The sequence below is a fragment of the Athene cunicularia genome, assembly GCF_003259725.1.
Source record: "Athene cunicularia isolate RWA chromosome 3 unlocalized genomic scaffold, athCun1 chr3_part1, whole genome shotgun sequence".
NCBI lineage: Eukaryota > Metazoa > Chordata > Aves > Strigiformes > Strigidae > Athene > Athene cunicularia.
The window spans coordinates 43,745,225-43,772,002 of NW_020799097.1; the positions used below are offsets into that span (position 1 = coordinate 43,745,225).

Sequence of the window (26,778 nt, forward strand, 5' to 3'; positions counted from 1 at the left end):
AAAATATAGGAAAGAGAGGGGAAAAGTGTGACAGATCCTTTTAAATGTTATAATGCAAGTACAGCAGCAGCAATGCACTCTCACATTACCTGAGAGTGCATTGGTATAGACAACACAGGCTGGCCGTAATTAAATAATTATACTATCAACAGCTAGGGAATACAGTTCTTATGATTTTTTAATATTCTCACAAGCAATTATTTTTTTTTTACTATTTCTATCTGAGGTTATTTTGTTTGTTTTATATATCTTCTGCAAGTATGTCTATCAAGTGCACAATTAAAAGACTTGATTACATTACATTTTGACAAAAAAAAAAAAGTAAATCAGAAGCACTCCTTATACAAAGCTTTCCAAGTTTAAGGTTATATTAAGAAAACAAAACCCAAAACATAGCCATTGCAACTGACCCCATAATAAGTAAAAATGTAAAACATATATACTATGCAAATTTTAAGTCAATGTTCCTAAATGTTTTTCTTTTTGAGAATAAATGATGTAATACATAGCTTCATAGCTGTAACACTTCATTAGAGAAATACAATTCAAGAAATATGGCTCTTTGTCTGAAACTAATACAGAGGAATTATTTAGTGAAGAACATAGATCTACCTTATTTAGATTTAAAAGCAACAATACAAACAGCACATAACACAGAAAAAAAGTGAACTGAAAGTCTCAGATTTTAAGACAGTCTTCCACAGTAATATGGAAACAATAATATTATGTTAGGATACATAATCAAAGTTACATCTCATTGCTTGATCCATTTTCCCAATCAAGGAATCACTAAAATTGGCAAGTGATCATGACCTAATCCACTTCAAAGTTTTCAAACCAAGCATTCAAAGAAGAGAGATTAGTTTGTCAAGCTGCAGCATCTCTAAACATGGCCATCCCTTGAATCATTGAACATATTAATTCTTTGGGAGTTCATGTTCTGGACTTTTAAAAGGAAGTAGCATATATGAGTGACAAAGATGACTCAAAATCTAGGTGTAATACACATACACTCCTTTACTTTTTTCTACCAGAAGGTAAAAGTTGCAAAAAGGCCAAAGCAGTACTAGCCTGAACATCCCACCCTTTACTGGAGAGCAGCAAAACTTCCCAGGATGTCTCTGCCAAGTCTGTTGGTGGTAAGAGGCTATTTAAAAACTCATGAAGTTGCAGGAAGAAGTGCGAAAATCATTCAAAAAGGAAAGTGGACAGACAGCAACTGCTGAAAAGTTTAACTCAGGAAAAAGAAAAAAATCCCAGATATGAAGTGACCTCCAAGCATAGCCAGCTATCCCTTCTCTATTATACCACTTCTTTCATCACATTCTTCCTGCAGCGACCTTTCCCCCATGCATTATATGGCAGAAGAGAGACCTGGAATGTGTTATGATCAGCCTGTCCTGTCCTTCTGACTCTCCCAGACGACTGTGGATGCAGTGAGACTTGCAATGATCCAGGCCAAAGAGATACCATAATCATGAGTTGCAAGTGAAAGCTGTCATATAAACTTTCAAGAATTTTCATCAAACAGGTTGTTTGATGAAGGTCTTAAACATACAGAGAAATGGGCCAGCAGTCTACCCAAAACACTTCTTACTAAATTACAGGAAACAGCAAGTATTCAGAAAAGAACTAGCATAAAATAAAATCATGGTCAAAGAAAAGGAAATCGATCTTGAAATTTTTTTCTGCTGTCTGGATTCCTTTTACTTTAGAGAGAGGCAAAGCAAGTGTCACCAGAATTGTGACTCTACAACATGCAATGTTGAAGATGGGGCAATAAGTTCCAATGATTTTCTATGCCTTTAACTTTAAATTTTAGAGGAAAGTTGTTCATTAATAAGTCCACACTCATCACAGTCACAAAGTGGCAACGTATTTTACATTGCTCCTTCAACCTACTGATTCATAGGTAACACTGTTTCTTTATTGTTGGATGTAGAATACTAGGAAATGTTTTTCTTATTCACTCCAATATGTTATCGTGGATTTCTTTTAGAATGCAAATGTTTTTTTTAAATCATTCACTATTTTGTAAGCAATCAAACAGCATAACAGTCCCTTAGTTAACCAGTAATTAATCAATAAATTGTTTTACCCATTTTTGAATGGTTAGGCTTGATGAGTATTCCCTGTATATAGCCAGGTGAAGAAATGTCCAAGGCAACATCTGCAGGACCACACTAATATAAAAAAAAAAAAAATATCTGCACAAGATGCTCATCTCCTGATATCAAAGATTCTAATTTTCACTGGGATGGAAAGTGTTAATGCTGTGAATAAAAGGTTTTGAACTGCAGTTGAATCATGTGAAGATTATCAATATAGCAGCAATGTACAAAGGGGCTTCAGCAAGGTTACCGAGTTTAATATAATCCTCTCTATAGCTAAGCACAGTAATAGAGAACCCTGTGTTCACTGTGACAGCATGTTGTGTGTGCTCAGTAATACTTTTAAAATATACAGGGAGAAAAAGAAATCCCCAACATCTTTACTATGCTCAAAGACAAAGTAAAGATATTAACAAAAGCAGACACACAACCCTAAAACACAGAGGTACAGAAAAACCAAGCATTCAGAGCTGCAGAATGTTAGCACTTTCTCCTTAACCCTTCTCAAACAGTTTAACTACATCATCAAAAAGGCAAGTTGTTATGACCATAATTTAAATGCAAGCAACAAAGCTCTGGCCTGCTTTGGCTATGTCTCTTGGGAGGGAACATTACATCTGCTTCAGCCACCCAGACAAATTTGTGCCAGAAAGCTGTTGTCTTTTCTTAACCACATTTAACTAAGATAAGGTTGCAAGAGCAGTGAAGACAACACAGCCTGCATTAATTCATTGCAACTAGTTCACATTTCAGCTTGTTGGAATAGTCTTGTGAAAAACAGACAGGTAATTTGAGCCCAACTGTAATTTTCCTTCATTACCTTCACTGGTATTCAGCCAGGTTAGCTTCTCCCCTGTACTATGCAAGCATATACTAAGATCACAGTTTTCTTTGTGTCTTTAATGCACAGTATAAACTGGAACACACAAACACACAAAATGACTCTCTACTGTCCCAAAATCTGAAGTCCCAGGAGAGGCAGTCAAGGTACTTATTTCAGCAGCAGGGCTCAGCTGAGCATTCACTCTGTGCCAGGTTCTGCACTGTTCAAGGCACTAGGAGTCATCTTGTTGCTTTGAACAAGTAAGTTCAAGCTCAGTTCTTTCAGGAAACAACACAGAAAAAGTAAAGAGTTAAAAAGACATTTAGTTTGCCTAAGCAGAATTTCAGCATAGGTTAGATTCAGAAATTTTTTATCCCTTGAAAGAACAAATAGAGAAAAATAAAAGAAAAAATGGACAGGCTGCATTGAAATTGATACTATCCTAAGCTATTGCATTCCTCTTTTTTAGTTCACACACATACAAAAAACCCACGTAAGCCAAACTTAATATTTCTAAATCATTGCCATTTCACAGAACTCACAATAGCTCCATTTCAATTCTTAAAAGCCTTGTTTTGAATAGCAATCTTTGTAACAGACTGACATTACAATTAGTTTTGATCAAAATAAAACAAAATTCCTGCACCACATGCAAAATTTCAGAATAGTAAACGTGCCTCAGCCTATACTGCACTGTTTTGCAGGAGTCCTCTCAGAGCAGCTAGTGAGCTGTGAGCCACACATCCTCACCCATAAATGCTAAGTCTTCCCCACTGTAGGATTCACAGTAAGTTCATCACACAATTGAAAACTGTTCTTTACCAGAGGCAGACAGTTACTAGGGCAAGGCCCGAAGTCACATCGCCTCACCTGATAAGAGTTTAAAAGAAAACCACAAACACACTTATCCACCATTGATGGGGGACAGGGTGGGGCTTGCAGAAGTCACTGGAGACTCTGATCAACCTGGACTGTGAGACACTTCACCCTTTGGTTTTGAGGGTTTTGTTCATTTGTTTGTTTTAAACAGAGGTCATCTTTTACATAAAAGATTTCTTAGAAAACTACTGAGAAATTGTAATTACATTTTTGTAACTTTAAATGATAGGGACATAACTTTTTTTTTTTTTTCCCAATGTGACACTGAATTGGGTTTCCAAAGTATCCTATGTTTGAAAGAACAGGAAGCCTAGATCATTTCAGATGATTTCTATTCAAGTCCATATCTTATTAGGAACATAAATGCTAATCAGTATTAGCTATTACCTATTTAGCTGGAAAGAGCAAATCACTGCTGGTACACAAGATCATTTTTTTTTACAACCTTCCATGACAGCTCTTCCTTCTTGCCATCAAAGCAGGATGGAGTTACAACCAGAGACTTGAGGGTCACAGCAAATAAGACAACTTAGCATCATTTGCTCCCTGTTAAAAACCACCTTGCCTCAAAATATTCAAAAAAGATCCACACAACCCCATCAAGGCTGTCTAAGCAAGCTCTTTGCTTGCAAATTTCTAAAAAGATGTCACACATCAAACAATACCCTGTTATTACATGCAACACTCCCGCCTTGAATATATACTGTTGAGTACAACACCCACATTCTCCATTCTTACTGAGAAATCAGAGAATCACAGAATGGTTGAGGTTTGAAGGTACCCCTGGAGGTCATCTGGTCCAATCCCCCTATCACCTAGAGCTGGTTGCCCAGGAGCACGTTCACACAGCTTTTGAATATCTTCAAGGATGGAGACTCCACAACCTCTCTGGACAACATGTGCCAGTGCTTGGTCACCCTCACAGTGGAAGTGTTTGCTGATGTTCAGAGGGACCCTCCTCAGTTTCAGTTTGTGCCCACTGTCTCTGGTCCTGTCACTGGACACCACTAAAAACCGCCTGGCTCCCTCTTTTTCATTCCCCTACTTCAGATAATTGTACACACTGGTAAGATTCCCCAAGCCTTCTCTTCTTCAGGCTAAGCAGTCCCAGCTCTCTCAGCCTTTCCTCATAGAAGAGATGCTCCAGTTGCTTCATCATCTTTGTAGCCTTGTACTGGCCTCTCTCTTGTATGCCTATGTCTCTCCTGTACTGGTCAGCCCAGAATTGGACAGAGTACTTCAGGTGTGGCTTCATCAGTGACAAGCAGAGGGGAAGGATCATGTCCCTCCATCTGCTAGCAATGCTCTGCCTACTTCAACCCAGAATATGATCAGCTGCCTTCGTGGCAAGGGCACATGGTTGGCTCAAATCCCTGATGAAGGTATATGAATGAAGGTATAGGAAACCTTCCACATCATTATGAAATTAATCTTATGTGAATAGTGAGAATCAGAGTGCCAGTTTATCTGAGAAACTGAAATAAAGTAGAAATGCTGAAGTGAAAAAATGAGTGCTTCTGACTTCAGTCATGTTACTAATATATAAACTGCAAATTGTAAATGGATATCTTCCAGAGAACTCTTCTGTTAGAGCAAAACTTCTAAAATTGGTCATCATCTAGAAACTGTGTGTTAAATAGGATTTTTGTTTGACTGGTTTTTGTGTGTTTGTTTTTTGGTTTGGGGGTGGGGTGTTTATTTTGTTTTGTGGATTTTTTATTAAGAGCTAGAGCCATAGAAAAATCTAAATTGGAAGGGAGCACTAGAGGTCATCTGGTCCAACCCTTGCTCAGAGCAATGCCAGTCTTGAATAATCCTGAGGAGGGAAGTTTTAAAACCTGACTTAGAAACTTGTTCCAATGTTTGACTATCCTGTGAAAAATTTATCTTTATGTATTATAAAAACCTCCTTCATCACAATCTCAGTCCATTGCTTCCTACCACTATACACCTTTGTAAAGAGTCTGAGTCCATCTTATCTATCTATAACTCCCCTTCCAGTAGACTTGTACAAAACAATAAAATGCCTTTCTTCCCCCCATGACCACCCATTCAAGATTTCTTTTCCTAAGGATGAACAAACTGTTTTTTCTGTCTTCCCTCGCAGAACATTTGCTCCAGACCCCTAATCATCTTGGTGGTCCTCTGCTGAACTTAAATCAGTATTTCAGTGTTCTTCATGTATTGGGAAACCAATATCCTGCTTACTTATACAACATAATTTACTTGAAACATATTCTTCTAGAGCACCAGGAGGGCAATGAAATGTAGCTGTCTATAGCTACAAAATAGCCCAGACTCAGATATAACAAATTTTCCAAATTTTTCCAAGGTAAGCCTTTTTTACCAATTCCTTACTGTCTTTTGTTCAAAAGAAATTCCATTAGAAATAACTATGCAGTGTGACTGGAATGCAAATCAAGCAGTTCTGAAAGGCCAGTACTAAAACCCATTTTTAAGTACAAACAATTCCAAAATCCTGCTTTTAGCTCTTCCGTGGGACTCTGAGATCAGGATAACACCAGTTGACAGAGAATTATAATGATGGGACAGGTTCATATTTTCTGTAAGCTATTGTTTATACTTTTTAAAAGGTAATTTTTCCACACAGTAAAGATATCTAAAAAACCTGAAAGCTGAGTGGGCTGACCTTAAACAGAGGATTTCTTACAATTCACAGCCCACTTTAATGGACTCCCACACTGGGGAACAGACACCCACATACTGTACTAAAATGGATCTCTGATTAAGCTAACTGTTTCATTCAAACAGATCAAAAGTGTACAGATCACTTTGAAAAAGCTTACAATTTGAGAGATGGGATGGTAAATTTATAGCCATGTAAAGATGATTAAAATTCTTCTTGGCCACACTATGAAAAAAAAAAAAAAATCAGTTTGGCAAATTGCTTGAGAAATTCACTGAGGTCAACTTCAACACATCTCAAATGTTTTCCTTTATCTAGCACAGCTTTAAAAATGCAGTTTCTCTCATTAAGCATGTCCTCAACCCAGTCTTTTCCAACCTTAATGATTCTGTGACTCAAGTACCAAGAACACAGAGAAACTAGTAAGATAGCCATTCTAGCTGCAGAAATTAAAATGTTGAGTTGGTGTCATTTCAGATGGATTTTTCTGATCTGTGAAATTAACTCTGAGGATAACTACACAAAATCCTGAGGGGAGGTAAAGAAACAGTATCAAAATATAAGCCCCAAACACTGAAAACAAACTAGAAGTACTACTACGCACAGTTATCTCTTCAGACATTCTGAATATAATTTCCAGTAACACACCTGTCTTACCATTACAAATGTAACACTTTGCTACTATCATGCCACTCTCATTTTTCAGGTAGGAAGCCTGCAAAAATATTTCAAGATTTCTGCATTTCTCTTAATTTAAAACAAGACTGTGACAGAGGAAATGTAGTTCAAGTGGTTGGTTGTTTTTGTGTTTTTTTTTTTTTTTTTTTTTTTTTTTTTTTTTCTAAAATTACTTCTCTGCTCCAGCTCCTCTCGCTGCCTCTGCAGAAAATCAAACCCTATATGCATATGGATACTCTCTAGCAACCTGCTGGGAGTCATATACTGTAAGTGGTTTAGGAAAATCTTTCTCTCCAAGAGGGAAAACAGATTTTTGAAGGCATTCAAACTTGTACTCAAGATAATGAACTAACTTGTTTCCAAATTCCAAAACAAAGTATTTTATTTGCTTCCTGAAAAAAACAATTTTGTTCTTTATAGAGTATCTGCTGTGTTAAAGGATGCTGTTCATGTAATACATCTTTTTAGTGAAGGAGACTTCTTTGGGTACAAAACATCCCCTACCAACATTGTTCTCAATGTCTGGTAATACAGACAGTAGAGCTAATTTTCTGCCATCCAGGAAGAGCGATAGGCTTGCTAAACTTTTATCATCATCCCCTCTGAAACACAGTAAAAATCACTGTTAGAACTGATAGTTTATTAGATCAAAGCTACCATCAACAATGTCAATTCTGTCTGGTTGCGTTAACAGAAAAATGTTTTACGAGTTCTACCACTGGGCATCCATTTAACTTCCAGCACTAGCTATGCTGTAAAACCATGCACATAATTTATTTGGTGACCTGCGTGTGTGGGAAGCATTATCCAGGCAAAACTTCTCACAGTCTGACAAAATGCTTTGATTTGCACTGTTCAGATGATTGAACAAAGAGACTTTAACCAATCACAAACAATAGCTTTTACCTCCAAATGTGCTAAAAGTGTAATACCACATGAGAGCAACCTATTGCTTTAAGATTTGATAAAATACAAGTGATTGGATAAAGACTACATTTTAAGTTTGTACACGTCTTGTCTATTAAGATTAAGCATTAGTAAAGTTCACATTCATCATAAACATAATTTTTAGCAAGTTCCCCACACAACACTCATAATGCCTCCATGGCATCCATGGTAACCTCTTTGCTTACATATAGCTTAAAATAGACATTCATTCCAATTAGGTGAACAGAAAACAGCCATTCATAATTCCTCAAGTTACTGCCATCTTTTCTTTTAGATAGCTTTCAATAATGTCCAAAATAGTTCACAGTTCAAGTCTGCCACATGCAGCTGATGACAGATAGCTGTGTCACCAAATTCTCTTCCCCTGCATCAAAGCAGAACTGATTTAATTACTCCCAATAATATGCACAGTACACAAATACAAGTATCTAATCAATTTCTACATAATTCCAACAACATAAATCCAATAACTTACTGTGTTTCTTTTCAGTGAAAATGTATTGCTACTACTCTGCAAGGCTTCCTAGAACTTAATCTATTCTTTCTCTATACTGTAAAAACCATTTGATTTATAATAATCTGACACATGCTGCAATGTCTTCTGAAAAAGACTCACCTCAGACAGGAAACATGCTCAATAAAATATTATTATATCTAATATTCCATTGTATTTCATATCAAAACAGAAACAAATGCTGTTTAAAAACTTGCAACACAATTCTTTAAAACATTCTGCTTCTATGGGCCTGTTTTGGTACTTCTCTGAACTCCTTTAAGATGCACTCACCCAGTTCATAATTTTTTTTTTCTTTTTTTTTTTCCTTTTCTTTTTTTTGTTGAGATAGCAGCTGATAAAGGCATTTTCTAGGTTTTGTTTTTTTTTTTTTTTCCAGCACGAGCCTTGGGACACCTACCAGCTCCTACTACTCTGCTTACATTCAGCATGTCATGTCCTTGCTATACAGCGTCACCTACCACAAATAGGTGACACATTGTTAATAATGTCAGCAGTAACTATTTAAAGTTTTCTATGCAGCTGCTGAAATAATTCAGAGACCTTGCAAGACAGAGTTAAACGTTTAAGCTGTTTTTCCTATTTTGTTCTTCAAAACCTGAAACTAGAAAATCCCTTGAGTGAAAAGTCAGAGAAAGGCTACCATCCCTTCTAGGGTTAAAAGATGCTTTTGTAAGATTTTTAGGTCAGATTAACCTTTTGCTCACAATAGGTCTGGTTATTGGTTTTATTTTTTACTGTCTTTAACACAGGTAAAAAAATCAATATGAAGCGAGACAAAGGGCTCTGGAGGCCCTGGCTACACCAGCTTTTGGTTTGGCTCACGCACAATCCTACAACATGCTGAGGCTGGGAAGGATTAGCCTGCTTGTGTTGAGTAAACCGATGATACTCAATAAACAGTTTCTGTTGTAAACCCCTTAGGACGTGCAAAGCCACACTAGTTGGCATTAGACCAGATAAGCTGCCGAACCAGCTGTAATCTCATTTAGACCTGAGCTGATCCTCCTGTCCTTTCATTCCACAGGATCAAAGCAAACCACTGAGGAGGCAGCTGTATTATAGCAGCAGTGCTTGCTGGATGCGGCAAACATTTCATAAATTCCTCTCCTTGAAGCAAGCCTGCACATAATCTACCCAGAGCCAGTTCAATCAATGGATTTCTGAATTCATTAGTCTTATTATTACAGGATAACTGTTTTCTCCATATAGTGTGGTAGTTGTTGCAAGCCAACTTTGCAAAACAGCTCTTATTGCTGACCATTTCTTTCCCGTAATGTGCTTTTGCATTTTTGCTGTGCCACATGAAAATGATTTAAATCACTTCAGTGCAGTATTCTTTTAAAAGACTAAAAATAAAACCAATTCACGAATATTCAAGTAGGAAGCCCTGAAATATAGTAAATTCTTCCAAGCATAATTACTGGCTACCTGCTCACATGCTTCCATGCATCAGTAATAATGACCAATGTTTTCTGAGCTCAGTGACAGCGAATGATAATAGCAAAGGCAGAGATTATATCATTGTAGTAGCATAAATATAGACCAAAGTTACAGATGTGAAAGGAGTAATTCTAAGAATTCTATTTGCCTTTTACTCGTTGTGTTCTCTGGAATTAAAAGGAAGAAATATTTTCACTGTTAAAGAAATGAATAGAACAACTTAAACCAGAAAACTACAAAAGCAACAGGTCTTTGTAAACTAAGCAAAAATTAAATCCAAGACACTGGATCAAATAAGACTTCAGGGTGCAACATTCGATTTCTGTATGCCAGTTGGAGTTTCCACAGTGCAATTGTAGCTAAAAAAATGTTATAATGTAACTTAAGAGCTTTAGAAGAACATAAAGTGTAATTCAGAAAAATGTGTCAATTACTCCATTGTAGACCACCAGTGAAGTCTGCAATATAACACACATGCACAGATAAGGTAAAATTAGATTTGTAAATTACATTGGAATAGGGAAATAATATTAAAAACTATTTATTCAGTCCTTTGATTTACTAATTGTTTTAATTGTTATTGTCAAGACCTAACTTTTCTGATGCAGTTGTATTGACCAAAAAAAAAAAAAAAAAAAAAAAAGGAAGAATTATGCAGTACAACAGTGATTTTTGAGTTATGTACAAGCCATGTCAGTGATTCGTGGATCACTCCTTGAAGAATAAACAGTAGCTACAGAACTAAGTTTGGCAAGAAAAATATGGGAGGCCAGGTAAGCCTTACAATTAAGGTAAAAAATAGTAGTGTTTGTGACTTACTGTTATTTGCAGCCAGTATAAATATACAATTAATTCATGCACACAAACTGAAAAGACGGAGGATTCCTCAGATAACTGCTCTGAGTTTACAGAGTGCAAGAGAAAGATCTGGATCATCTTTGCACACACATTCCAACTACACAGATCTATTGGACTTCTATATCTGACCGTTAATGTTTTTATAAGAGTATGAAAAAACACTATCCCTCTAATAAAAAGCTTACATGAAATACAATAATATCAGATGTTTAACACATGCAAATGATTTTTAACAGATTACAGAAGTGAGATGTTTAGTATGAAACTTTTTTTAAGCACTAAAGCACAGATATGCTAAAGCATGTCATAGGCAGCTGGCAAAGATGAACAAAAGGTATTTGCACCTATCATCTACAGATGTGCAAAACACCCCGCCACACATCTCTTCCTGAATCACTTAGAAACCATCTGATGTGTTAGTTAATGATTCCCCTCTCTCCACTTCATTCTTCAGACATAAAGGGGTCCCATTTAACATAATCACTTAATAACAGCAAAGTGATGGGTATCAGAACCCTAATTCTTCTAATATTTGCAAAATCCAGCTCTTTGTAATAATAATAACACCATGATAGCAAACTGTAAAACTGTGTAATTATACTTTAATTGTATTGTGAGGCATGCATTAATCACAAAGTTTAAGTACCAAGGATGGAATTATAATAATTCTGTAAAACAAATTTAAGCTAGCTAAGTAGGTCAGAACCACTAGCATGCAACAGGAGACCTCTGGGAATTTATCAGTTAATGGCTATTTATGTGCAAATGAGTGCCCTCCAACCCTCCCAAATCCTGTGTAGCTGAAGGGTATTTCTGTTAACCAGGAGCATGCTTAACTGCTGAGGCATAAATTAAACCATTTATTGGAATGATTTTAATTCTTCTCTCCCCCCACCCACTCTTACTACTCCCTCCACCCTCACTAGCAGCACAATTTACGGTTTAAATTTACATGGAGATAGGACTGCTGAAGAGTTTTCAGAAATTACTCTGTTTCAAGAAACAGTGAAAAAATGAGAGAGGGAGGGAGAGAGAAAGGGGGGTGGGGGAAAGCGAGAGAAAAACTTTCAGTAAGAGACAGTATCAATGCTATACTTAAATCTTCAAATCTTCCAGAGGGCAGGTTGAGTTATTAGAAATTCCAGAGGTTCAGTATCACAGCAGTACAGTGAAAACCTTTTTATAATGAACTCTAATGAAATGAAATTCTGTTTTATGTACTCATGTTCTAAACTTGGAGAAGACAATGAAGCTCAAGAGGGACTGCATCAACTGTATGTTCAGTCAGCATTACGACAGTACATGTATCAAAGGTTTTCTTTTGAGAAAGAAAATAAAAATTTCTTGGCTGTAGGAAAAAACACCTTCAATTTTTGAGTTTGACTTGTAAAAAACTAGTCATTTTTGATGTCTTAGAAAAATAGATACCTTTACAAAATATTCAGAATCAAGATGTATTGAATTTTCACTGTGATGTAAAATGGGGATGGTTTATAGACAATATAAATGATTTCTCAACAGTTATAATCATAGCAGTAATTCAGTACAGCAAGGTAATGCAAGCATAACCTCAATATTCACTTTTAGGATTATATTTTCATATATTTGGGGTTTCTTTTTTTCTAAGCACATACACACATTTTCTTCTAAGCCTAGGGTCCCAGAATAATAAAACAGTAAAAGTTTGATTATCCTAACATCAATTAACCATAGCTCCCTGTCACCCTAAACAGGGTCACGTCTTCACAATGTCTAATAATTACATTGTAAAATCCCTTGATTGCCTGAATATATTCACTCTCCCTATGACATTTGGATAATCATGGTTGTGCTGTAGTTAATTATTGTTTAAGAGATGATCACAGTGCTTTCGGATGTCATCTTTGCACCTAATACAAAACTCCATGTAAACGTAATACACCAAACAACTACAGACATAGCATTTCCTCCCCAAATCAAGCCATTGTAGAATACCCTTGAATATATAGGTCTGATATGAATTAGAGGAATTCCCTAGGAGCAAATCTTTACAGCCTTAAAATATTTAGGTAGATACTGGAACGCTTACTGAAGTATTTTCAAATGCACATCACCAGTAGCTAATCAATATATTCCTGTCCAGGAAAACAAAGAATGCCAATGAAAATATTGGCTTTCATTCTCATGGTTGACTTTTTGCAAGGAAAAAAAGACTGCAAAAAAGCAGTAAAAGAAAATCTCATTGTCCTGGCAAGCACATATATACTTGCCTGTTCCTCCCTTCTGCTGCCCCTCAATAAAAGATGACATACATCCCCGTCTGCAGCGAACGCTCCTGCTGCGTGCATAATGGCTGCCGTGGCTGCCTGTGTAGTCCCTGCGTTACCATCTAGAAAACCAGAAGGTTTCCATTGCTTAACATGGATTTGCAAGCACACACGTTAAACCAGAGACTTCATGCTGCTCTTCGATAAGAGTCAGAAATTAGTAAGTGAGCAGAACCATTTGACCAAAAAAAGTTCACTCGCGCATTTTCAGAAAGAATTAGCACAGCTGTATTTTCAGAGCCTGTGACAAGCCCATGGTTACCTCTCCATTCCCTATGGTGAGGGGGCTGCAGCCTTGATTATGTCTGTACCTTCCAGCCATTGGCAGAGTCCCAGCATTGCCCTAAGGCTTTAATTAACCCCGATTAGAGATAAACAGGGCCTTCTGGTTGTGAAAAAGAGGAAAGAATAGAGAGTACCTTCAGTTTTATCAGAGAACCAAGTAAACCACAAACTGCTTTTACCTTTTTCTGCTTGCTCCTCCCAGCAATAATGTCAGGAAGGGACCCCCACAAGAACATGAGATGATGTACTGTGTAAGTGTTGCAGAGTATGCTCTACTCCTCTGACTTTGCTTTTAGGGAGGCCTACTATTTCAGGCTCATTTCACATTAGACACAGTTTAGTACCACTGGAAAGAAAGCTGGAGCATTTAGGCATTGGTGATTAATGGCACTTGGACTTGCTCCAAGCCAAATAAAACATGACAATGCACACATACATGCCCTGTATCAATTAGATTTCTTTAGAAAATGTCTAAAAAAGCCTTTTCAAAGTAGTTTTCTCGACAGATTTCAAGACTTGAACACAAAACCCACCGAAAACCCAGTACCCTCTCTTCAGCAGAGCAACTGTGCTGCATACACTGTGAAAGCCACCCTCACATTCCCACTCCAGCAGTTCCAAGAACTAGTAGGATACAGAAGCACTAAACTGGTTCAACCTTTTCGGACCCTGAGAGAGCAGAAATTAAAAAGAGAGCAAATACTACAAATCAAAATGAATGACAGATTTCCAAAGTTAAATTTTATGGCAGATTACAGTTTCAGGTACAACTTATTTACCTTCCAATTTCACTAAGGTTTTTTTCTGTAAGGAAAAGCACATACTACTGTTTAGGAAGCATCCTTACTAATAGTCACCAGCCACATTGAATGTTCCTTAATATCAAATCTCAGAAACATGTGAAGGGCTTGGTAGTATCTCAAGAGTCATTTAAGGAGTTCATGTCAGCAGTCTGGTAAGCTTACAAAAGACCACCCTCTGGCAAATGTTTGTCTAATGCATTGTCTAAAAAGTAAAAAAAATAAAATTCAATTCCACAACTCTTTTGCAGCCTGCCAGAGTACTGACATTGCTGCCTGTTCTAAATAACAACTAAACTTCTGCCCCAAATTAAGCCAATTCCTTCTTCACTGGCATGGGGAACAACAACTTGTTGTCTCTGCAATGTCCTTCTCCACACCGCATAACTTCTAGTATGTCTCCCCACAACCTTTCCTAGCTAAAATCAGTTCCAAACAACTTCTACAAACTTTCTGATCTCATCGTTCACCTCTGTGGCTCTCTCCAATTTTCAATTCATTCATAAATATTTTGTACACTGACATTGCCAGAACTGCAGCTAAAGACAGAATAAGGAGCTCCTGTGTCCTGCAAAAGTTATACACCCCACAATGATATTTAAATTTATTTTTTCTTTAACAGTCATATTAAGTCCTGCTTCCTAATATCATGCAGGCAGTGTGCATGAAAGAAAGTCACTGTTTCAGAGATTTCAATAAAATTTCAATTTTTCTTACAGCTCATATGGTCTTACAAATTCATGTAAATAAAGATAAAAGCAGAAGTACAATGTCCATCCACCACACCCTTTTTAAGATACAGGGGAACCCATATGAACTACCATTCACAAACAGTTCTGGTTTTCCTCTCAGCACCAGGCAGAAACTGTGATAGTTCAGGGACAAAATACTGGACCTTGCAGCCACCTGTGCTGAGCAGGCAGCAAACTCTACAAGCAAGGGCAGGACAGATAAATGGATTAACAGCTATGTAGCTACCTCACTTTAACCAGCCTCAGATGCAGAGATTCTCTTTGTTTCTCTCACCTCATGGTGCATACTACCTCCCCCCAACTGTACCTTTGACAGTACAGTTGCCACATCAAGCATTCTATGTGTTGTATTAGCATTTCTCCTTCCTAATTTCACTACTTGGCCTTCACTATTTCCTCTTGCTGATGGTCTCTTCCTTCAAAATAACAAACTAATTTTAAATTCTGGTTCTGCTTTCCCTTTGAACACAAAAAAACCCCCTATAATTTTTGTCAACATAAAAACTCTAACTCATTTTCATCTACTACAGCAAGTTGTGCTAAACAGTTCTTAATCTTCAGTGATCTGAAGTGATACCATTAAACATTGATAATAAGATAATACAAGTAACATGAAGCCTTACATTAATCATGAAAATTTTCTCTCTCATTCCCATAGACTCAAACCATTTTACAGAAAAACTCTTTGTACTTGTAGGGCTGCTGTTTGCTTTTCTCTTACTCTTCTGTTTCTGTGTATTGTAACAAGTAAATTGGAAGTTGTTTTATGTCCCAGAAGAAATTTCATCATGAGCAAAAGTATCCCAGGGGAAGAAGGATCAAATAGTATATACCCAGAAAACAGAAAAATAGAAATCAGTAAAGAGAAAACACATAATGTATTTAGATTCAGCCCTTTTCTTCATCTAGTCACTGGTTTCAGGAGAGCACCAAACTGCTTTTGCTGATGAGGTAGTCCCATAAGTTAGTAGTAAGAGAAGCTGACACTGGTAGGTTACAGCTGTCAGTTACAGAATCTGAAACAAATTTGGAAAAAAATGAAACAAGCAAGTATTTATCATCATTGCAGCTATTACTCAGTTTCAAAGGACCAGTGATGGAGGTGGGGAGAACAAAACCCAAAAGCTTATTCTACTGAACCACTGAACTGAATCTTTCAGAACTGCACAAGCAACTATAATCTGTGTTGTGTTCAGCACCTGTCAGGTGCTTTGCTTGCTTTTGATTTTCCTTCATTAAGACAAGTATATTCATGTGTTCAGTTAGCATAAGGAGTCTCCTTTGAATTAGATCAGATTTTTTTCTCCTCTTTAAAGGTCAACTTTCTTTAAAACATGCAGGCACAAATTAATTCTCCTCTCCAGAGATCACCTCCTTTCACAAGGGCTAGCAATGGAGAAAAGGGTACAAAGGGAAATACTTTGTGTGAAACAGACACACATATATAGTTCAGGCCATGCAGACGACTCAGCTAACCATTCATGAAGATAGTAGTGACTTGCTCTTGTCCCAAAACATACACTCGCTATTTTATCAATGAGGTTTGTGATTCCCTGCTAAGAGAAGAGACCAGAAACATACAGGCATAGATGGGCAGAGGCAGAGTGCACTTTGATGGGCTAGAGAGTCTGACAACGTCGTCCTGAGCCAGCCATCCACCTGCTTTGTCCATCCTTCTGCACAGGCTGTCAGTAGGAGGCAGCATTGACTCTGACAGTAGCAGCTCTGCACCGCAAAGTAGTTGGGAGCTTCATTCTTCTGTCATTATATAAGCAAGATGACACTGTTCTCTAATCCAGCCAAAGCTGATAAGTACCATCAACCTGTCACTTCCTACATTTCAAATTCTAACATTGCAGCATCAAAGAGTTTTTACATTTCGATTTCTTTTGCTGGCAGCGGTCGGTAGCCTCTCATTCTCCCACGGTGTTCTAATGCAGCATTTGCACACCGGGGTTACTCCCAGCCTGAATAGCAGGTCATCCCCTACTCACTGAGCTCATCTGCGGCCCATGTGCTAGGCAATTTAGATCCAATCAGCCCTTATTTAGCTCAAGAGTAATGAGCAGCATAGTGACACAGACTTAAGCCTGACCCTCAGGACACTGCTCATCAAGCAGTAAAACTGTGACAAAATCATTCATCTTCCACCCGCTGGCAAGAAATAATACTCGCACTCACTGTATTACTTTTTCAAGATATAGAAAAAAAAAGTCCTGAATTTTCATGATGTGAGACATTAATTTGCAGAAAGCTGAATTCCCTTAAACCCCCCTGTTGCTATGAGCTCACCAGGGGGAAATAGGCCTTAGGAGACTGAAATGGAATAAAGAAAATTGCTTCAGCTTTCTGTTCATTTTAAATAAGCCTTAAATCTGACAAGAGATATCCTAAAGAGAGAAGAAGTATATATCTTGTAAGGTAACGAAGAAACAATCAAAATTAAGAGATTAGAAGGGCTACTTGCATATAATGGTTTTATTGGCAAAACTATTTCTTTGTTTAACATCCACAACAAAAAAATATTCCACATGAAAAGTCATTCTCACACCTCGTGTGAAGAATAAAAGAAGAAAAACTGTGAGGAAAGTGAATTTGGGGAAAACAGTTTCAAAAGTGAGACACTTCCATCAGAGAACAGATCTGCACTTTATGTCCTTCAGGAAGCACATATTTCTCTAAACAACTGCAGGGACGCAAGCAGCAGGTTCTCAGTACACCTGGATATGATTTTACTCATTTTTTGGTGGATTTATTGTTTCACAACAGTAAGTCTTGTACTGCTGTCAGGTAGGCCACAGAAAGCTTATGTGGATTAATTTATGGTAGATAAAATGGATACAATCAATGAAACACAGAAAAGTGTTTCAATCTGTAGCACAGGGGACAGAGCTGCATATCTTCTCGATTAATGTCCGAGAACTACATTTCAGTTTCTTTAGCTTTGGGTGTATACCAAGATTGGCTTTGGGAATCAACCATTAGAAGGTCCTTTGACAGCTTTGTTGTTCCAGTTTGTTCTTAAGAAAATTCTAGAATAGACTATACTATTTCAGTTGGAAGGGACCTACAATGATCATCTAAGTCCAGCTGTCTGACCAATTCAAGGTTGACCAAAAGTTAAAGCAAATTAAGTTCACTGTCCAAATGCCTCAAACACTGACAGATTTAGGGCACTGACCACCTCCCTAGGAAGCCTGTTCCAGTGTGTGACCACCCTCTCTAATGAAATGCTTCCTAATGTCCAGTCTAAAACTCCCTTGGTGTAGCTTTGAACCATTCCCACGTGTCCTGTCACTGGACACCAGGGAGAAGAGTTCAGCACCTTCCTCTCCACTTCCCCTCCTCAGGAAGCTGTAGAAAGCAATGAGGTTGCCCCTCAGCCTCCTGTTCTCCAAACTAGACAAGCCTAAAGTCCTCATCCACTTCTCACAGAACATTCCTTCCAGCCCTGTCACCAGCTTTGTTGTCCTCCTTCTAAGGCAGATGCTCTCTATTACATCTTAAACACCAATGTGAAATTGATTTTAATCAATTACTCAGCTTTCACATGGCCGCCAACTGATTCAAGAAAATGGACAGTGAGAAGTGGATGTGAAGATTCTTGCAAACCTGAACCAATGCTAGATATACACTGGAACTTTCTACAAGCAAAATATTAGGTACACAGCTCCAGTGTACACTGTATCTCATTTCATTCCTTTGTATAGTAATACTCTCAGAGCAGAGGACACACAACGAAAACACATGTTGATTTTCACTAATTATCTTTGAAGATCAGAATACAAGGGATAAAGGTATAAAACATTATTTTAGACCAAAAAAAAATCCTGAAAAAAAAATTACATCTCAAAGCCCACATAAAGGAGGAGGAATAAGAAATAAATTCAGTTTTAATTACCAGAGCCACACCTTAAGGCAAACAACTGTAGCTAAGAACACATCCAGTATTCCCACAGAAGATGGTAACATTACTTTTAAGGATTTAGGCACAGCAAACCTCTCAAAATGCTGCTATATTCTAAAGCAGTGCTTGCTTCCCATGCTCTAAAGGACTTAGAGACAAGATTTTGTTTACAGTCATTCAAACCTCAGTTCTGTTAATGGAATAACTGAACTTTAAAAAAAAGCCCTAAAAATATTTTAAACTATAGGTCAAGTTAGGACAGCAAGGCACACTTGCTTGCCTTGCGTAAGATTTATGTTGTGAAGTCAATAAGGAAAGACTGACTTCCTTTTTCCACACAGGTAACAAAGTTCACAGCAACTTTTAATGACTTTCTAATGGTCATTCATTAAATGTGGGAGATCTTAGAGCCAAGCTATGATCTTCTGACTCTCAGTTCAGTGGTTTATGATAGTTAAGAGTTGCCTTCATCACAACTGGCAGCTCTAAATATACTCATGGGATGGGATGGGATGGAATGGGTAAGAGAAGACTCTGCTCTTCCAAACTCTTCTGGGTACAGTTTTCAGAAGTTCAACATCAGAAAATACATTTTACAAAGACTAACACTAAAACCCCTGAGGGGGAAGAAAAGAAGGAGGAAGGACCTTTCTATTCTCCTCCTGAGCTTATCTGCTGACTTACATGCTAACAGAGAGGGGAAGAGAGGCTTCTGTTGGTCTCAGAAAGCTTCCCACAGGCTGTTTTGATGGCAAGTATAGCACAAAAAAAAAATTACAAATGACTATACATTTCCATAGCAAAGATATACTGGATAATCCATTCTTATCGTGATTTTTCTCACAACCTCAAGGCTAGACACACTCTAACAGATAGAAACATCCAGTTCTGCTGTTATCCATAGCCCAATTATTAATGTAACTTTTAATTAGAGACAGGTTTACTTGATTAGTATTCGTGTAGAGCTTATGAAATTTACACACTGAAATTTTCAAGAGTTTTTCATGTCCTTCAACACTGTTAGAACAGTACCAAACAGTCAGAAATACTCAAAAATTGTTTTCAAAATAAAATTAACAGTTATTATGTTATTAGGTTTGTCATTTCTCCTATGGGAACCAGTAGTAAGTCTCCCTGAAACTAGGCAAAGATGTTTGGAGTACAGCAGTGATTTTACACCCGGGCATGTATTTGCATTTTATAATCCTGTAACTCAGTGCTAATACACTACAAAACCCAAATGCCAGGATGACGATAATAAGAGAAAGCTCATGTCAGAGCAATACCTGATTATGATAAAAGATATTTTAACATGTTTCAAGCACTTCTTTTAAGAATAACATATTGAATGCTGGAACCTACTGTTTCTAGGCATTCAGCAGATTTCTCCGAGTCTATGTCCATTTTTACAGGGAGTTCTGTCAAATCCATTAAATGCCTGTATTTTTATTAACCTAGAGGTACTTTTTGTGTCATGAGGCACTCAGAGGACACACAGTGCTAGAGATTTGGAACAAATGAAAGCACACATAAGCAACTCTCCTGCATTTACCTTTCACTAAGGAATAAAAAAAAAAAAAAAAATCAGGATTCTAAAACACTGCTTAGAGACAAAAAATAAAGGAAAAACTTATGTCTGAGCTAGAAGCTGAATGTAAACACAGGAAGGAAGCACTCTCCATTTTGGGGAGTTTCTTGATTGTTTACTGTTTATTTTACATGTTTTTAAAGAGGAGACTGTACTAAAATACAATCTTACACTTCACACTGAATCTCGCTATGAAGATCAAATAATGGGAAGTGCCAGCAAGTAGCATCTTGTTTCCAATTATCCACTCACCACATATCAAAAACTTATAAAAATGAGTTCTCCTGCCAAGTCATAGTTGTATCTAAATATATGAACACCAAAATAATCATAATAACAAAAAATGTTGTTTAAAACATAGTCTAAACATTGGTAAATACAATAATCAAAAGCTACCAGTACTTTTCTAGCAGACAAGAAAAATACAAGAAAAACCTGGAAGGGGTTATTTTAAAACAGAGCAGTATAAAAATGGTGAAGGTGGGGGTCTCTTTTCAGATGCCTTTTAAGAAAAAAGAAAGGAAGAAAACAAGCGCACTTTCAAAACCTTGTATGCCAAGTTTTAGCCCAGAGCAAGTTTTCACTGCTGTGTTACAAACCCTTGAAAATAAAGGTTTATAATGGAAATGCTGACAGACCCTTAACCATAGCAGCATGAATAGCTATAATTAAAGAGCAGCTTTTGGCTACACCTCACTCTGCAAATGAAAGATTGCCATTTTTACAGTATCCTCAAATAAAAGCAACTGGGAAACCTGGAATGAGATTCTAGAAATCCAACAAGATATGTTAAAGGGGACTGCTAAAACTATTTGACATTTTAAGCTTTAAATACTGAGGTGTTTAGTTAACGTAACCAAGTCAGTATTTTCATAATGCTACTTAATCAGCAATAAAGAATGCTCCTGTGAGCCATCATCTGGGGTTAGCAGAAAGTGGCACATGAAGTTATTATTTCCTAACAGCCTAGAGGGAGCCGCTTCTCTCTTTAATCAGTGATCTCACTTCCTTCCTACCTGTAAATTCTCTGTCATACAGTTATAAAATTATTAGAGTGCAGCCTACAGAAAAATTACATTTATGAAAGGCCTACTACCTTACATCTGCCCGGATTTTAAAAACAGGAGAGAGAAAGGCATCGAACCATTTCATCCTTTTCCATGTTCGTGGACAGACTAGTCCTAATCGGTCTGGTTAAGCCAGTAACAGTTTAACATTTATTTAGTTGGCACAAAGCCATCCAAATCTTCTGAACCAAGAAAGTGAGTTTAGTGTTGTTTTACTTGTATGGTATCAGAGGACTGTTTTCAGTGAGTCTGTTAAAGTCAGACAGACAACCAGTAACATTTTCCTGTTCCATACAATCTGAAGATCAAAGCATTTTGTGAACACCGAGGAATTAAACTTGTCCATAGATGGGATAAGTAGGCACGTAACAAGTAATCAAATGTATAAATAAAGAAGCTGAAATAAAGAGCTGTTAAAAACAAGGCGCTCTCATGCCAATTAATTTTTGAGTGTGTTGGTGATTCAAATATTTCAGACCTGCTTTTTGTTAGAAAAGGTACGAATACCATCCTGTACCTTTGTCTGTTTGTTCCAATAGTTTGTTCCTTAGAAGTCTGTTTGTTCCTTAGAAGTCTGTAATGAACTTCTATGCCATCCTCTCTGATACAAGAGGCCCACATAACTCCTGTTCACAAGCACTTCAAAATAATACGAAGTTATGAAATAGGCAACTTTTTCACCCTAAATTTCTCCCTATTTCATCTTTAAAAACAACACAAAAAATGCTGTGTATTAGCTAATGGAGAAAATGTCAAAGTATTTTTGAAGTCTCCAATTTATTCCAGTAAATACATTCAGTTGAACTGAAATAATAAATAATAAATCAACTAACTTAGTTTTGTGCTTCATCTTTTTTCAAAAGACTGCCTGAAAAACAGTTGTCTTTGGATGTATAAGCTATTGACAGCTGCAGTCAAACTACTAGACAATAACAAAGAACCTAGTTAAAGAGAGATCTTGCATATGGGCCTCACTGTTTCTATTATGCACTCTTCCACAGCTCTTTCCACGTATTTCAGTCTTGCACATTTGAAGTAATGGCAGATCAATAGCTGCCTCTTAATATCTTAAAAAAAAAAAAAAAAAAAAAAAGGCATCACTAGACAAAAATATGCTTATTGAAGGGCACTGTGGATGTTGAAAACCGAACTAACACATCAAAGAAATACTGCTTGAAAGTGGTAAAATATGCTTTCCTTCTTTCTTATCGAACCCCAGACAAGTATTTAAATCTCTATAACCATTGCATTTGATTGCAACCTTGGTGAAAGAGAAAAAAATAGAATAAAGAATTTAAAAATTAGAATAGAATAGATTCACTGAAGAAAAAAACGCAAACACCAAAACCCCCAACTTAAGTAATTTTGTACAGATAATAATTTTGACATTTCCTGTGCCAAAAGAAAGATGGTATTGTCTGAAATAGGAGCAACTGGATGACTTTCTACAGAGCCACTAATTCATAATAAAGTATCAGGGATGTCAAACCTAATGTCCTGAAATATTAAGGAAACATTTCTAAAATTCTAAATGCAGGAAGGTTATTGGTGGATTTTGAAATTTAATGTATCATTCACAGCCCTCCAGAGATTTCTCTTTCCTTTTACTCTTTCAGTACGAAATTAATATGAACTACATTTTAGCCCTAAACACAAAATCAAGGTATCAGTCTACATCTATAACGTAACAAAATAACTTACCGAAGCCTGGCTAGAACAACCTGAAGAAAATTTAGGACCATACTCAGTTCAGCTCCTCGACAAGCAGGCAGCAGCATAGTAAAGCCATCGTTTAGCAACTTTTCCTCAGAAAGGCTCAAGTAGCAGCTGGTCTCAAATACTTCTTGGACACCATCAATGTAGGTTGCAATTAGAGTCCAGAGATCTTGTTTCTGTGTGTAGTCATTTTTGGTTACTAGAAAGTCCTTTGCCTTCTCACGGAAAGCATTTGAGAGTTTCTCAGCTAGGACGCTAATGTCCATGTTCTTCTCAACATAAATCAAAAGGAAAGCAAAATGACCTCTCCAGATGAGAGCTCTCTGAGACACAGTGACAGAGGACAGAGTCCGAAAATCCAAAAGATCCAACACTCGACTCACTATATCTTCTGTCTCTGCAACAATTGCCAGCATGAGGAACAGGTTAAAAAAGTTCTGCAGTCCCACTTCTGTCAGCTCCTGCATTCTTCTCCGATGGAACTTGGAATAGATTCTACATTAATAAAACAAACCCTAAAATCAGGAGAGTTTCTTAAAGTATGCAATTTTCTACCTGCTTCATAGAATGAAATGGTATTTTCATGCTTTTAGGTTATAATTATCCTCTTCTAATAACCCTTAAATTTTGATTATCCTCTCCACTCTTCTACTCTTTTGGATATTGGAACAAACACGCCATTCCATTTTCTGATCGTAACACATGGTACACATTAAGAGCCTTCAACCCCAGGCACAGCCTAGCCCTTTGTTCTTATACAACATGTAGCACAAAGTTGAGCACAATGTTATGAGCAGACTCTCTCTGCTCTGGCTGTGATAGGTGTCCTCAATACCATGCCTTCACATCAATCAAATTTAACCCATGAGAGCTGCTAGGAAAGGATGCTGCCAAATGGCATCTCTTCACCACAACAAATAATTCCTGTACCGCAACTTCTTCCCTAGAAACGTCATTATTTCCTTGTGGCACAAAGGAGAAAAAAAAAAAAAAAAAAAAACTGCCACAGCTGCTGTGATCAAAGGCTCACCTCCTTAACCATCGCTGCAGTAAAAGGGAGAGGAAGATTTCTGGTGGAAAGCTCCTTTTCTCCACAGTGCTTTGCCAAAGTCTGTATTGACCTGTATTGCACATCTACTGTATGCACTGCAGACTACATGTCTGGGAGAAAACAGGCATTTGGGAGAGAAACCTCTCTCTAGCAGGAAGATGTTAAGAAACTTTAAGCTGTATTGCTTATATAGTGCTCAAGTCATATGTAGCTGATGGTGAGAAGCACTGCTATTCTGCAACTTTAAAAAGGCTCACAAAAAGAAGAAAGTTTTTACAGAGGTGTCTCTTCTGTGACCTTTGCTCAGATCATGACTTTTAAATAAATGTCACCATTTCTATGACAGAGGAATAAAATGATTTGTGCATTGAAAACTTTGGGTATATCCTTCATGTTTAAATGAAAGCAAGTTCCACATACAGTAGCTAAGCATCCATAAATGCTGTTTTCCGATTCTGTCACCTGGAAAAATAGTTGGAAATGGTGCTGAGGTTATCAAATCTAGCCACCAAAATTTACAGCAAATCCAATTAATGTTGTTTAGTAGTAAATTACTACTGACAGGCATTTACGTTCTTCATGCATCAATTAATGCTTGGTTAGCTGCTGAAAACAGAGTTCATCCCAAAATCATAGCTGTAGGCTGTTAAATTTTGCTACTTGTGTAATTGATTTATTCAAGGTAGAAAAGATGAATACTGGTTGAGCAGACTGACACAGTGTGTGTTGTGTATCATTATTCCCCCTCTTAAATTAGGCAAAGTAACAAGCTATAATAGCACAAAAATGTAAGTATAATTTGTTTTCAGTAAAAATGGAGCAGGCTAATTAAAATTACTAACTTAAACAAGACACTGATTCACCATCCAACAATATATTTGTTTCTAAGTAGTTGTAGTGATTCTTAAATCCAACTTTACTGACTGTAACAACTTGTGAAGTGTATTTAGACACTAGGTGTATTTTCCCTTTCTGATAGCCAAGATAACTCTTCTTTCTTGGAAGAAACATACCACATAACTTTGTAAGGTGTGCATACACATGTGCATTTTTATATATTTATTACTTGCATATAAGAGTATTTTATAATACTTAAAATCTTTTAAAACTCAACCCAAGAACTCAAAACTAATTAAGTTTTCTATATCCAATGGAAACAAAATAAAAAGTTAACACTTCTAATAATCAGTACACTCTCATTACTCTTCAGTAAGTATATAAAACGTCAGGATTCTGATTTACAGAATATATATTTTAAGGGCTTTTTATATTATGAGTGAACATATGTAAATTAGTATGTTTTAAAATTAAATGTAAAATTAAAGCCCTCACAAAAAATATACTGTGAAAAATTTTGAAAACCATGAAGAAGAAAATGGAAATATAAATGAAATTGCAGGCCTAGCAAGAGGCAGTCTGCATGTTCTTGGACAACACATGGCTTACATGCAGCTCAAACAGAATTTCTGTGCTTTAATTACATCAGCTGTCTGGCAATAGGGCTGTACCACTGAATAGGTTGCCAGTGTACCAAATTCCTGGCCTGTGGGACAAAGTAAATCATCACAAAGCTACGGATGCCAAGGTGATTCTTGGACCCAGCTCTTGGACCCTGTCACAGCCTCAGCTGGCAACAGAAACCTCAGTGAACAACTGCTTTCTTCAAATTATGAATCCCCCTGGATCCTTCATCCTCATGAGAACAGCACCCCCGCCTTGCTTTGGTATGTGGCTGGAAGGGCCACGCAGTCTGACTGATTAGACCTCTCGCAACATGAGACAAACTAAGTAGCGGCCATACCGTCCTTTAATTTGTTTCCAAGGATGCACGCCACTGTTCTGTGCTTCTTTCATCATCCGTGCCAAAATGCTGAGAAAAATGAAGTAACTGTTGCTGGACTTGTACAGGGCGGGGATCTGCTGTTCACAACAGCAACTTTTCACCAGCTCAAGCATTGACAAAGAAGTTTTACTAACATTTGCCAGACCCTTCAGACCAAGCCAAGGAACAGTAAAGCAACTGTTCTAAAAGAATAAATGCAAACAGAAAACATTATAAGTACAACAAATGCTAATATTCCAAAGGCAACAAGATGCAATCCTTCACACAAAGGATACATTCCTACCACAACTCAAAAAATGCATTGTAACTCTGTGCAAAATATTTTTACAAGATCTTAAAATCAGTAGCCCTGATGAAAAATAGGAGTAAAATATATTATAATTCATTCTATTGTGACATAATGTAATGGACCATAACATATATTTAAACATGATTTCTTAAATAAATATAGCAAGTTTAGGGGTACTGCCATTGACTAGTCAGTTTTGCAAAAGTATAGCAACCAAGCTTGGCTAAAGGAGAATCAGAACTAACTGCTAAAAGTCGAGGACTGTCCACATGT

The 26,778-nt window shown here is 37.1% G+C and overlaps 1 protein-coding gene across 2 annotated transcripts in view; it reads right to left on the minus strand.

Annotated features, from left to right (window-relative positions):
* MMS22L (MMS22 like, DNA repair protein) overlaps positions 1 to 26,778 on the minus strand; it is a 99,168-nt gene that overhangs the window by 39,950 nt on the left and 32,440 nt on the right. For both annotated transcript variants that reach the window (XM_026844356.1, XM_026844358.1), the window contains 2 exons: positions 26,175 to 26,398; positions 23,308 to 23,817 (listed from right to left, as the gene is read on the minus strand). In XM_026844356.1, coding sequence (XP_026700157.1) covers positions 23,308 to 23,817; positions 26,175 to 26,398 — 734 coding nt within the window. The remainder of the gene's footprint in view (positions 1 to 23,307; positions 23,818 to 26,174; positions 26,399 to 26,778) is intronic.